This window comes from Eumetopias jubatus, unplaced genomic scaffold (assembly GCF_037043125.1).
Source record: "Eumetopias jubatus isolate StellerSeaLion01/CBP00866 unplaced genomic scaffold, mEumJub1_p1.0 scaffold_15, whole genome shotgun sequence".
Taxonomy (NCBI): domain Eukaryota; kingdom Metazoa; phylum Chordata; class Mammalia; order Carnivora; family Otariidae; genus Eumetopias; species Eumetopias jubatus.
In genome coordinates, this window is record NW_028274821.1 from 86,832,551 (window position 1) to 86,845,513 (window position 12,963).

Below are 12,963 nucleotides of genomic sequence, written 5' to 3' on the forward strand. Positions count from 1 at the left end.
TTAGGATTTTAAGATCAGCTCAAATAGGTCAGGCAGTGTATGCACACCGTGCCATTCGCAGTTTCAAGCAAGAAAATGGCATGCCCACCTTCTCATTTTTTCAGACACTCGCGAAGCCGTGTGGGGGTTGGATTTCAGAGGCTCAGACTGGGGGTAGAAGATAAAGTATGGGGACTCAGACCAGGCAGTGGCATGAGCAATGGGTACGAGGGAATATACAGAATCTGGGGGCCTTGGCAATTGTGTATGGCAAGCGAAGAGGAGGTGAGAAGGGAAGAGGCAAGTCACAGTCCAGGAGAAGCCGAGACAACCCACCCTTCCAGGCCAGGTGGCTAAGTGTCCGGAGTTGGAGATACAGGAGGAGGTTCCAGGTTCAGCCTTCCCTGAGCTGAACTCAGGGTACCTTACAGAAGTTCAGATGGAAATGTCCTGGATATATTGGTTTCAGGTTCAGAAAAGTATACATTTCAGAGTCCTCAGCATATCTGGTGAGTTAAAAGCAAACCAAAATCAGGAGCCAAAGAGGGAAGCCTGTGTAGAAAACACCGATGTGGGAGCTTGTTGGAGGATAAGGGGCTTGTGGACGAGACAGAGTAACAGTGATGGAGAGGCACAGGGAGAGGAAGGAGAGCGAGACATCATGGACACCCAGGACGTACAGCATTTCGAGAAGGACTAGTCACTAGCACCAGATGCCACAGACTCTGGTGAGAGGGACAACGGGTGTCCCTTAGTTTCACAAAAAGGAGGTCAATGGAAATGTCACTGGGTATGGAAGCCAGATTTCAGTGACTTGAGGGATGGGTGTGGAGGTGGAGGCAGAGCTACAGGGAGCACAGCCCTCTGAGGGGCCACGACTGGCCAGGAGGAAGACGGGGCCAAGGGACCCCACTTCACAGAGAAGGGGAGACAAGGGGGTGTTTATAGGCTAGGGAAGGGGCCAGGGAGAGAAAGGGAGGTGAAGGCATGACTTCTCAGAGAGAGCAGGTAAAGCTGAGGAGGAGACAAGTCCCAAGCCCCAGGCCCAGCAGGGAGGCCCGTGTGGATGGGGCAATGGATAGCAGTTGCAAGGCGGGACCCGGCAGCTACGGTTTCCTCATGGAAGTGGAGAAGGGGCTTAAGGCCAGAGGGATTGGTGGTGGGGTGTGCGGGATCTGAGGGAGGAGGTGTGTGCGCACTGCCGGATGTGGACGGGAGGCAGAGGTGAGCCAACAGAGAAGTCCGCGCCCCGGACGATGTGCTTTCCCCTCCTGAACCTTCTGGAGTGCCAGAAGGGAGCTAGACTTTCTGCAGCTACAGGCTGGACACAGGGCTCATTATTTAGGACATGAAAATCAGATGAACCAGGCATGCTGGAGGACAGGGAACCCTGAGGTCCCTTGTGGATCTACAGCATCTTATGGTGGAGGATCTGAAGCCCTGGGTGGACCTCGCAGGACTTCCAGGAAAGTTCCCCCATGTGGCTAGGCAGCAGCGCATTGACTTGCTGTATGTTGTGCTCCGCAGAGAGAGGCCAAGCTCCTGTGTGGAAGCTCAGGCTCTTACTTCCAGCGTCTGTCCCAGTAGCTAAGGCTAGACTGGCAGCCGGGGTCCCCTCCCTTCAAGACCTCCCTTCCTAAGCCACAGAAATAAAAGGGTGCAATAGTGGTCGGGACCACGCCACACAAAGGATTCTGCCTCCATCTCTGCATTTGGCACTCAGTGCGGTTTGTGGCCCCAGCCCCCCGGCTCTCATGACCTCCCGTTGATTCCATGACTAGGGCTGAGGAGGACATGGTAATAATTATCAGAATCAAACAAGTAGGAGTGCTGTCTGTGAAACTCTCATGACCTCCCAACCACCTGCAAGGTGAGCTGAGTTATTCCCACTTTTCAGATGAGGAACCCGAGGCTCAGGTATCAAGTTAAGTAACCTGTCCAAGGTCACCAGGCAGTAACTGATAGGCCTGGAGTCTCAGCCCCTGCCTCCCTAGCCATGCCCTACCTCGGTAAATCCACTGCCTCAGCCTGAGAAGCCCTCCAGCCCCTTTGGTTGAGTGAGCAGAGAACAGTAAGTGGCTACAGGGACACAGGGCCGGGACACTGGACTTGGACTCAGAAGACACACTGTTACATCTCGATGCTGTCACCCAGCTGAGTGGCCCTGGATAAGTGTTACTATGGGGAAACCAGGCTAGGCTGCCAATCCCCACGCCCACCCCCACCTGCATCCCCCACTTCCATCCGCACATTCGCCATATTAGCCAGTGGCACTGCCTGGTCAGGGCGCCGTGCATAGCAGGACACCGGCCATTTTGACAGTTCAGAGGCTAGTTATCCTGCCAGTGAGGAGTCAGTGTCTCATGAGTAGAAAGCCACGAGGCTTCTGTGAACCTTGCCCTGCTTACAACAGCTGGGCCTGGTGCCTTACCCCACCGGGGGCCCCTTCCTCTGAGCCTCCCCAGCCCAGCCCCCACCATTGCTCGCTCTCTCTCTGCTCTGTTCACAGGCCCCTCCACTGGCTCCAGTTCTGCAAGGTTCAGCCGGCGGCCCACCTGTCCTGATGCATCTGTTGCTGGCAGCCTCCCCACGCCCCCTGTCCCGAGACACAGGAAGAGCCACAGCCTGGGAAACAAGTGGGTGACTGAGCAGCGCCCCCCACCCCTTACTGTGGGCTCCAGACTGGGCTGAGTGTGGGGCATGGGCTCCAGGGCCACTGGGGATGCTTGTCCGCTGGGGGGGCTCCCTTATCCCTCTGATAAGTGCTCTCTGTGTCCCTCCTCAGGCTGGCACGGGCTCAGGAGGAGTTGGAGGGAGGGCGGCTGCTGCGGGTGTGCTGCTGACGGGTGTCACTGGTTCAGGAGCCAGTGGAGGAAGCATGTGGGGAAGTGCAGGGAAGCAGTGGTGGGATTCCAGAAAGTTTACCCAAGCTCGGTTAGTGCCTCCCTTATGGAAAACTTCAGAGTCCATTGGACACCATGACTGTCATCCAGGACATCACCAAGTGTCTCAAGGCACCTGCCAGTGTTGGGGCTCCGAGTCTCTACTTGCCAGTTGTTTCGGAAAGCCTGCAGAACAGTGAACCTGCTGCTGGTTCACCCGGCCTTATGGGACTGACAGCTGGGGGGCACGTGTGGACCTCATCATGGCTGGGCCAGCCATGCCTGTGTCCCCGGGATGTTGGGCGCAGACTCTTGAACAGTTGGATCCCCCTTCCCCTGTTCTTCCCGACCCTCCTACCCTCTCTCCCTCTCTCCCTTCCTTCCTTCCACCACTAAGACACAAGCCTTAGCCAGCTCAGGCTGGCCCTGGAGTCACTCACGGGCTGGAAGGGAAAAGGGCTGCTCTCTGAGTGTTAAGGGCTTGCTCTGGGTTAGATACTCTGCCACGTGCCTGTCAACGTTATGTCACTGAGCCCCTGCAGGCCTCCAAGGTAGGTGCTGTATTCAATACATTGTAAGAAGGAGTCCTGTGAGGGTCAGTCGGGTGAAGTACTTTGCAATGGTGGTGAGTAAGGTTGGAATAAGGATTTGGACCAGATGTGTGACTCCAGAACCAGGCATGCTGCCTATACGGTCACGTGCTGCCCCTTCCCTTGTGTGGCTCCATCGTTCACAAGCACTTCCCGCTCACTTGAGCCTTGTCATCATCCTGAGAGATGCAGGGCAAGTGTCGTTAGTCCCTATTTGACAGATGGAGAAACTGAGGCTCAGAGAAAGGATGCGACTTGCCCAAGGTCACGCCATGAGATAAGGCAGAGCCCACCCTTTTACCATGGTTCTGGGTGGAAGTCTTTTTCCTTCAGCAGCACCATCTGCTCAGGACCCCAGGGCAGGTGTAGTCACTGTTACTCCACAGATAAGGAGCTTTGCCTTCTTTCTTCCTTTCCATTTTCCAGTATGATGTGTCAGTTGAGTGTAGTTGAGAGTAAAAGTGCGACATTCCCATCGGAGAAAGCGAGGCACCTGCTGGACGACAGTGTCCTAGAGTCCCGCAGCCCCCGCAGGGGCCTCGCCCTCACCTCCTCCTCTGCCGTCACCAATGGACTCTCCCTAGGTAAGCGTCTCTGGCCTGCACACGACGGCGGGCGGGCCACAGTCCGGTGTGTGCTCCGTGTCTGTCTCTGTCACTGTGCAGCGCCCGGTGGCCCCCCACGCCCCTCAGGAAGGGCTCCCTACAGGGATCGCCAGAGCCAGGGGGGGCCTCTGCTTCCTGGTCTCCGGGGCTTCCCCAGGTGCCCCAAGCACGGCAGGCAGGGGGAAGGAGCCGCCGGACGCACACCTGAGACCCGCTGTCATTGGTTGGCCGCTGCCAAAGCCTGGTTGCTGCCCCAGCGTGCAGAGCCAAGTAGGGGGAGCTGCCTGGGGATGGCAGCTGGGCGGGCCACCGGGTCCCTCTTGTGTATTTGTCTTCACACTGAGAAGCCAGAGTCAGGGAGGATGAAAAACTGATCTTCAGGGATAAAATTGCATGTCTGAACTTCAGCCAGAAATGGTACTTATGTCCGTGGAAGGAAGAGAAACGGAATCGCTGAGGTCAGGATGGAGAGAGGTTGAGTCAGAGCCAAGTTCACTCTTGCGCTCTGGTCACAGGCCTGTCCCCCTGCAGCGCCCAGGTCACCTGTCATTACTACCATCACACAAGGACACTGTCCACTGGCTGTGCCCATTCAGTGTGCCTGTGCTTCCGTAGTCTGTGTGTCCGTGTGTCTGTCTGCTTCCCTTAACAGGGAGCCCTCCCAGGGCTGGTGGCGGCTTAGGCAGTTGCCAGGCCTGGGGTTTGATCTGGTGAGGTCTGCAGGGTTGGGGGGCCCATGAGCCCCGGGAGGAAGCGGGAGGAAGGGGAAGAGTGCTTCCTGCGAAATGAGGCTGGTATCTGAGGCAGTATCACTGGGTGCGGAGGGGGGAACAGCTGTCTCCCACCCCCAGAAAGGCTGGGACAAGCAAGGTCTCTGTCTGCCTTCTGGCCTGGGAGGAAGTCATCCTCATTGGATCCAGTCAGGGGTTTACGACAGCTCAGGACAGTGCAGCCCGTGGTTCATAGGTGTCTGTGTGTTGGGGAGAATTCCGGGGTCGGTATGTTGGGGAAAGGTAAGCGGGTCTGTTCCCAGAGACTTGAATATGCCGATGGGCATTTTGGATCTCCAAAAAGGCAGTAGAGTCTGCAGGTTCCCCCTGTCTGGTCATGGAACACTTTTCCTTGGAGTGTCCTGGAATGGGGTAGGGATGGGGAGGAGGTTCCGAGGAACCAGTCTGAGAAACGCCAGCCCCAGAGCCTCCAGCTGGGCAGCAGGACAGTTGTTTTACATCCGGGAAACTTTCTGAACTGCGCCTGAGCCCAGGCCTTGACTCAGTTTTCTGAGTCAGGCACAATGCTGTCCAGTATCCAGACGGGATCACCAGGCAGTTTGGTTCTCGGCTCCTCTTCTTGGGAAACTCAGACGTTTTTCTGTCTGGAGCTGAAAGCCCTGCGTGCATGTGCCCTGTTTGGAGCCCTCGCCACCTGGTGACTCCCAAGGGGCCTGAGACCTCCTCCATCCCCCTCTCCCCCTGCCCAGAGTTGGTGCCAGCAAGCAGCCCTGGCAGAGGCCGAGGTGAGGCACCTGCAAGGTCTGAGGGAGAGCACAGAGAACTCGGCAGCGTGCAGTGACAGGTGTCCTTGTGGCCAGAGCTGGGCCTTGGAGAGCAAAGGGGCAGCCAGGAGAGGTGGAGCCACTCTCTTGTGTATGCTGGCCGGGAGGTGAAGGGCCACTTCCTCAAGGCTTCTGTGTCGTGCCAGGCCGCTGCTGTGACAGTCCTGGCCCTTGGGAGAAGAAGTGCTCATTTGGCCCCTGTCCTCACTGGGTGAGGCTCATTCTAGCACAGGTGTCACTTGGGCCAGGAGGGAGGCAGTGGTAGGGCCAGGCCAGGCCAAGACAGAGGCCAAGGGTGCAGAGCCTGCTGGGCCAGTGTGCAGGCAGCTGCAGCCTTCGGCAGGCGGCGGGGGGAGCAGTGGGAAGGGAGTGGAGGACCTACCCGGGAACAGTGGGAGGGACAGCTCTTTTGACCCTCCCAGGAGAGCCAGTCAGAAGTAGCAGCAGTAAAACCCCGAGTCACATGGATGCCCACAAGGTCAGAAAGCTGTCTCTCTGGCACTTCGGCGGAGCTCGGGCCTGGGCCTGCTGACCCAGGAGAACAGACTCCTCTGGGGTTGGCCCCTCTTCTGCGAGGCTGCCACGCTCATTGATCTGTGTTCCTTTTCCAGGCAGTAGTGAGAGCTCAGAGTTTAGTGAAGAGATGTCTTCAGGGCTGGAAAGGTGAGTGTGGCCTCAGCTCAGTCTCCCTCCCAGGGCGGCGCTCAGGGCTCCGGGCGGGGACCAGCCCCCATCCCCGCCCCCGCCACCCCACACTGACCCAGCCTTGGGGAGGCTGTGGCTCCTCAGGTCAGCTCGGCCCAGGGGCAGGGCCCACTCGGAGTGGGGGGGTGGAAGAGTGAGCAGGATGGGCGTGGGGCGGGGGTCCCAGCCCCATGCTCTGAGCAGCCCCACTCATCGTCCGGCCCAGATCTAGCCCAGGAGCCTGAGGCCAGCACCTCATCCTCAGGCCGAGCTGCCAAGGAGAACTTTGAGCAGATTTGGTCTGAAGTGTGGGTTCTCAAAACCAGAAGCCTGAGATGGGCCTGGTGTGGAGATGGGCACGTGGCTCCGCCTGGTGGGGTCTGAGAGTGTTACACCCACATGGCCTCAGGTATTGGGCTGACACCTTGCTGGGCACTGTGACAGTGAAGTGGATCCCAGCCCAGGGTTTGGCTCCCTGTGGTGAGCCCTTCTGCCCCCGGAATGGGGCCTCCTGCTCAGGAATCCACCCACTGCATCTACTGCACGAGCTGATGCTTTCTTCTTTGCCAGGCACCAGGTGGGCTCTGGGAAGACAGACTCTGAACGGGGAGCTCCCATAGCTATGGTGCCCCCGAAGGTGAAGGGGCATGATGGCAACTCAAGGTCTGAGGGGAGGCAGGGGGAAATCCACGGACACAGAATGCTGCAGAAAGACGGATTTGCACCATCCTTCGGAGTAGCCCCTCCAGCAGCATGCAGGGGCCTGTGCGCGCACACTTACGCAGTTATGTACACTCTACACACAAACACAGACTTATACACAGTCTCCTACGTGCATGTGCACACGTTTCCCAAGAAATGCCGTGTGTGTGTGTACACATTCATATATACATGCACTCGTGTGCTCACACACGTGTACACTCACACACAGCTCACACATATACTCACCTCACACACGTGTGCTCATGCTCACACACACACATACACTCTTTCTCTCTCTCTCCACACTCCTCACTTCTCCTCTGGTGCCAAAGCTTCCTGTCTCATCAGTCCCTATAATCGTAAAATGGCCAGAGAGGAGATGAACCCACCCAGCAAGTCCTCACAGGGCAGAGGGACATAAGTGAGGAGTCGTAAGTGACCGTTGTTGAGCATTCCCTGTGTGCCAGGCACTGTCCTGGCCTCACTGAGTCCTCAAGCACTGCTACACAGTGGCTACTCGGAATGTCCCCGTTTTACACCTATAGACAGCAAGGCTCAGAGAGGTGAAGTGACTTGTCCTGCTTCATACTCCTCCGGGAGGGCAGAGCTGACCCAAATCCACATCCTCCTGACTGCTGAGCCCACCTCTTTGTGCTCCTGGCCCTGTCCAGAGGGCCACTGTGACACCTACAGGGACTGGCCCCACATCAGTTGGTCAGTCTGTCCATCTTTGTGAAAGCCTAGATGGAGGGCTAGAAAGGGGGAGGAACAATGCCATGAGCCCTTGGAACCTGCTCCCTCTGTCTCTGCTGCAGGACCCCTGGAGGGATATTTGCTCTGTTCTTGCCTACGCCCTGGGGCCAGCCCAGCAGTGAGGATGAGAACCAGACAGGCTCTAGGGTAGACTCCAGATCTGATGAGCAAAAGTCTGACTTGTGTCAGCATCAGTCAGGAGATTCCTAGGGAGACCCTGACAAAGGAGGCTTACAGGCAAGCCAGTGTCCCCTGGCCACAGACCAATGAGGGGACACTGAATGGGAAACTTTTGCAGGCATGGTGCCTGGATCCAGACCTGAACTTATCCACTGGCTCATTCATTCCCTCATTCCCTCATTCATTCAATCAGTGGCTGTTTATTAAGCCACTGTGTCCTGCCAGACACCACGCTAATCACTGAGGGCAGCAACTACAGCTCCTGATGAGCACCCATGACCCAGACCAGAGCCACCAGGAAGGAAGACAGTGAGGGGGTTCCTGCCCCCATAGAGGATGCTGTGCTTACTCAGTAGTGAACCCTGTAAGATACAGCATTTCTCTTTTGTCTCTTCCACTTAGAATTTGGCATTCAATTTACTGTTCATTGGAGTGTCCATAGTAGGTGCTTTTTGGGTGGGACTTCGGGCAAGAGCTGGTCTCCCAGCTGGCTCACCCATGCAGATGCCCAGCCCTGCCTCCAGCAGCCTGCAGGGAGAACATCCTGTTTCTAATTCTCTGGGGACCTAGCTCTGGGGTCCTAGCCCAATGAGGGGAGCAGGAGACCACCTGCGTTGGAAGATGCCCGTGGGGCTAGGATGAGCCCTCCAGTCCGCTCCGGGACCCAAGCTGCCCCTGGCCTCCAGCTCCCATGGCCTGGCCTCCAGCCTGCATTTCCATCTTGCTCTAGCCTCTTTTCATGTCCACCAGAAAGAATCCATTCCCTCAAATGCTTGTGAGCATCTGAGATTTTCGTGAAGAGCCCATAGGAGAGCTGGAAGGGAGGGTTTGCCTCATGGTCTTTGAAAACCTTTGTTAAATGCCACTCTTTCCCACGCAACTCGGGGACCACAGTTCACTGTGCCACCTGGGCCTCCCTGCCTCACCTTCACCCACACAGTGCTCAGCCCCACTGGGGCCTCCCTTCACGCCCAGGCCACTTTGCTCCTGCTCTACAAAGGGGAGCAGATACCCTCTCCCTGGAACCCAGAGCCACCCTGCCTGGGCCCAGAGGCCAGTGTCTGCCCTGAAAGAGCCTCCAGAACACATTTCAGCAAAGCAGAGCCTCCCTTCTCAGAGACCCCACCAGCTGGTCTTGACCGGTGCTGTAAGAACACAGCCTTCCCTACACCTTTACACTTGCATGGGCGGACAGTGACCTCAGACCCACAGCCAACGGTGCAGGAGAGGGCTGCCCCCCCAACACCCCCAGAGGAATGAGGTGTGAGAGAGAGGAAGAGGTCCTAGCTTCTCCAGTCCCCAGAGGCCAGGCTAGGGCAGGGGCAGCACCTTGCCCCACAGCCCTGAAGCTTAGGGGCCACAACCTTCAATTGCCTCATCCACCAGGCCCCTGGCCCTGCTGACAAGCTTGACCCAGGCCAGGAAGAGAAATGGAGCCAAATACCAGCATGAAGGACAGGGAGATCCCAGGCCAGTGACCCCTGCTACCAGCACACACCCCTCCACTGGTCTGCAGGCACATCTCAGTCACCCTTTTGCTGCTGTGACCAGGTGGGCAGGAGGGTTCCCGTTGTCCGACGGAGCACGGGGTCATTGGCCTTGTCTTGCAAGTTTGCCTTCCCTGAGGTCTCACACACGGACATTTCAGCCTGGCAGCCCGAAGGCAGTCCTTGAGTGGCAGCCAGAGGTCAGACTGCACCCAGTGCTTTCCTCGAGTGGCCAGCCTTAACGAGCGCCCATGATGGAGCCCACAAGAGTCCTGGGGACCCTTTGCACTGCTCTCTCTGAGAGCGGGCCAGGCGGAGGGATGATAGCCCCACTGACCCTGTTCTTGCTAGGACTGTGCATCAAGGGCTCAGGGAGCTCAGGGGCCGAGGGGGGCCTCCTGCTGCAGCTCTCATCCTGCTGTCTCTTCATCCATCTCAGCCTCAGCAAGGCCACAGGGCCTGTGGGCAGGGGGCGGGGGGTGTGTGGAAACAGACTAGCCGTGAGATGGCCAGATCAAAGAAGAGTTGGTTCTGCTGCTCTAAAGACCCTCCCCTATCTTCGGGACCCAGAATGAGGACAGAGTGGTGGTCTTGGGTCGGTGCCCTCAACAACCTGAGGCCAGAGTCACTGGGGCCGGGGGTGAGGGTGGGCCCCCTCCTCTCTTAAGACCCTACCTCATGTCCCAACCTGCACCTTTCTTGCCTCAGTATCCTGGGTTGAGGACAAAGGTTTCCAGGAGGACCCCGTATCACACTGCTTTCCCAAGGAAAGAGGGCAGGCGGTCCTGAAAAGGCATTTTCAACATGTACTTAATTAACTAGAAAGTAGGGACTGGACACTGCCCGAGGCTAGCCTCGAGCAAACCTCAGGCTTCTCAGAAATTCAAGAGGGAAGGGAATATTTTAGGCCAATCAGCAAGAGCTAACAGGTGCTTCTTTTTATGCCTGATTTGGCACTAAAGTGAGAATAAAAATATCAGCGTGAGTTCATTTTAAGTGAAGTTTTTAGAAATAGGAACAAAATTGGTGATAGAGGTGAACACATATGTATGTACAAAAATATGCAGTGTCCCTCATCTCGGTTCTCTCTGAGTTCTAGGGCCACTGAATGAATTTCTTTCCTTCACTTTTTTTCTGTATTCTCCACATCTGCCACAATGGGTACATGTTTCTTTTACACCCAGAAAAAAATTAACATTTTTTTAAACAGATATAATCAGAAACATTTACTGATTGGTTTTTAAGAGGTAACATATGAAAGCATGTCACAGAGTTCGTCACGAAACCCCGGGCCATTCGTCTTCTCTAGTCTGACATTAGCCGTGTGTGAAGAAGGGCCGCTCTCCCGCGAGAGACAGGCTGGAAACACAGGTGGTGCAAAGACGAGGAGGCAGAGGGATCCTTGGGGATGGGAGAGGCCAGTGTGATGACCCTCTCAGAAGCAGAGCTATTTTTCCTTCCTTCCCAGGGAGGCGAGGGATACAGGGGAGCTAGTTGCAGCTCACAGTCGGGCTGAGAGGTGGAACAAATCGCTGATGCCAGGTCCACAGAGGGACTTGAAGTTGTGCAGCACTCAGTGGGAATGTCCAGTGCCGTGAGCCGAGTCAGACTACGGGGTCAGGGGTAGCTTCCGGTAGAGGTGATGGTTAAGCAGCAGCCCAGGGACACTAGTGAAGAGGACCACCGCGGGCCCTTGAGAGGGGTCCTGGGATCTGAGGAGGCCTAAGTCGTGTGCCAGGATGAGAGAGGTGGCCCAGGGATGCTCAGTGTGGCTCTTCAGAGTCACTGCAGGAGAGGTGGACTCTGGGATGTGTCCCGGTCTCCGAAGCTCTTAGTGTGCCTCTCCATCGAAAGATCACGGTCTGGCTTCCCAACACTGCCAGTAGTGCTAGGAGGGGCCTGGGGTCAGGACGGCTGGCTCACAGTCACCTTGGGCCTGTCTCTCAACCTCTGAGCCGCAGGAGCCTCAGCTCTACAGCAAGGATGCTCCCAGGAAATGCTTAGCACGTAGGTGGAACTGCTCCGTTTGGGAACTTTTTGACATTTTCACAAGTTTCACTCAGTGGGTACCCTTGCCAGCAAGCAGGGGATGCGGGGGTCTCAGACTGGGTGGGGTGAAAAGGAAAGTCCCCAAATGGCAGTTCAGTCATCGTGGGACGGAGGAGCTACCATGAAGGCAAGTGTCCGCCAGCCGTGGTTGGCCTCCAGGGTGACACTGAACCGCGGGGAGGACCCGTTTAAGAGGCTGCTGCAGGCAGTAGTCCCCGCAAGTGCCCCAGGGCGCCGAGGAGGGTGGGTGATGCAGTTTCCCTGCGTGAGGTTTACTTGTTCTTAGCCGGTGGAATCTTCCAACACCCTTAGGGAAACCCCAGGAAAGTAGAGTCATAGCAGCAGACCCCCAAATCAGAGCTTTTAAAGACACGTTTTTCCTTTCTTGAGACGATCAGAGGACTCTGGCAGGTGGCCCAGGTTTGCCAGGGTGCAGAGGCCCCTCCTGAGCCCCACGCTGTGCAGCATTTCAAGAGAGGGAGGGCCGCTCTGGAGGCAGTCATGATGGTGAGGGGTCCCTTTAACTGAAGGGCAACACGAGAGTAGCTGTTTTCAGGGTAACTTTCACGGAGGGCCTCGCTGCCTTCCTCCCACCCCCATGCCTGGAGGCCCAGGAATCCCCCAGGCTCATGTCCCACACCCACCCACCCCTCAGTCTGGTTTCCCCAGCTCCATCTTGCTCTGTGCCTCTGGTTGGATCCTCTGCCTCCTGTGGCAGCCCCTTTGGACAATGTGCCAAGCTTCTGATGCGGGTTCCCCCAAAGATGCCATCTCTTGCCTTGCTTTCAGCAACAGACACTGAAGTCTGGAAAATGAGGCTCCACCCAGGAGCTCAGGCTCGTCTCAGATAGAACAGCGGGCAGCAGTCCCCGGGCCTTTTGCTTGACCTTGTCCTTGGGCTGTGCCCTGCCCACTAGCGGCTGTGGCTTCACGGGTAGCTGAGAAATCTCAGCCCACAGCCTCTCTGTCCCATACCTACAACCCCTCAGATTCAGGTCCTAGACAGTGGGCAGGATTTCTTTCCATCTTGAATCAGTCCTTCTCCACATATATCTGCTACAATCCCCTCTCTCTCTGCAGACCAGATTTCTAGACTTCTCAGCTCATCGAGGGGAAGATGGACACCTCACAGCTCCCAAGTTTACATGTTATACCTTCATCCGGCCACAGAGCCTGACTTCACATCTCTCACATCTGGTTCCTAATTGCCATGAGAGAAAATCTGATTGACCTGGCTTGGATCAGGTGTTGTTCTATCCACTCAGCTAAACATGCAGTACCTATATGGCTCCTAGAGTCCCACTCAGTAGATCAGGGACATGACCCAGAGAGGAGTGAGTGAGTGGCTTATAAGCAGTAAATAAAAGTCCTTTAGCAAGTACTGCTGGAAGGGATGTCCCAGGGTCCAGCAGAGCTCAGAGTGGCAGCTTCCTGTCTGCGGATGAGATGAATCTTCAGAAGTGGCTGGGGGACCAAGCTCTGGCTAATGGGATGGCT

The 12,963-nt window shown here is 56.6% G+C and overlaps 1 protein-coding gene across 1 annotated transcript in view; it reads left to right on the forward strand.

Annotated features, from left to right (window-relative positions):
• Positions 1–12,963, forward strand: part of RALGPS1 (Ral GEF with PH domain and SH3 binding motif 1) — a 247,969-nt gene that overhangs the window by 215,376 nt on the left and 19,630 nt on the right. Inside the window, exons 12-14 of the mRNA XM_088018754.1 lie at positions 2,489–2,615; positions 3,878–4,035; positions 6,223–6,274. Coding sequence (XP_087874880.1) covers positions 2,489–2,615; positions 3,878–4,035; positions 6,223–6,274 — 337 coding nt within the window. The remainder of the gene's footprint in view (positions 1–2,488; positions 2,616–3,877; positions 4,036–6,222; positions 6,275–12,963) is intronic.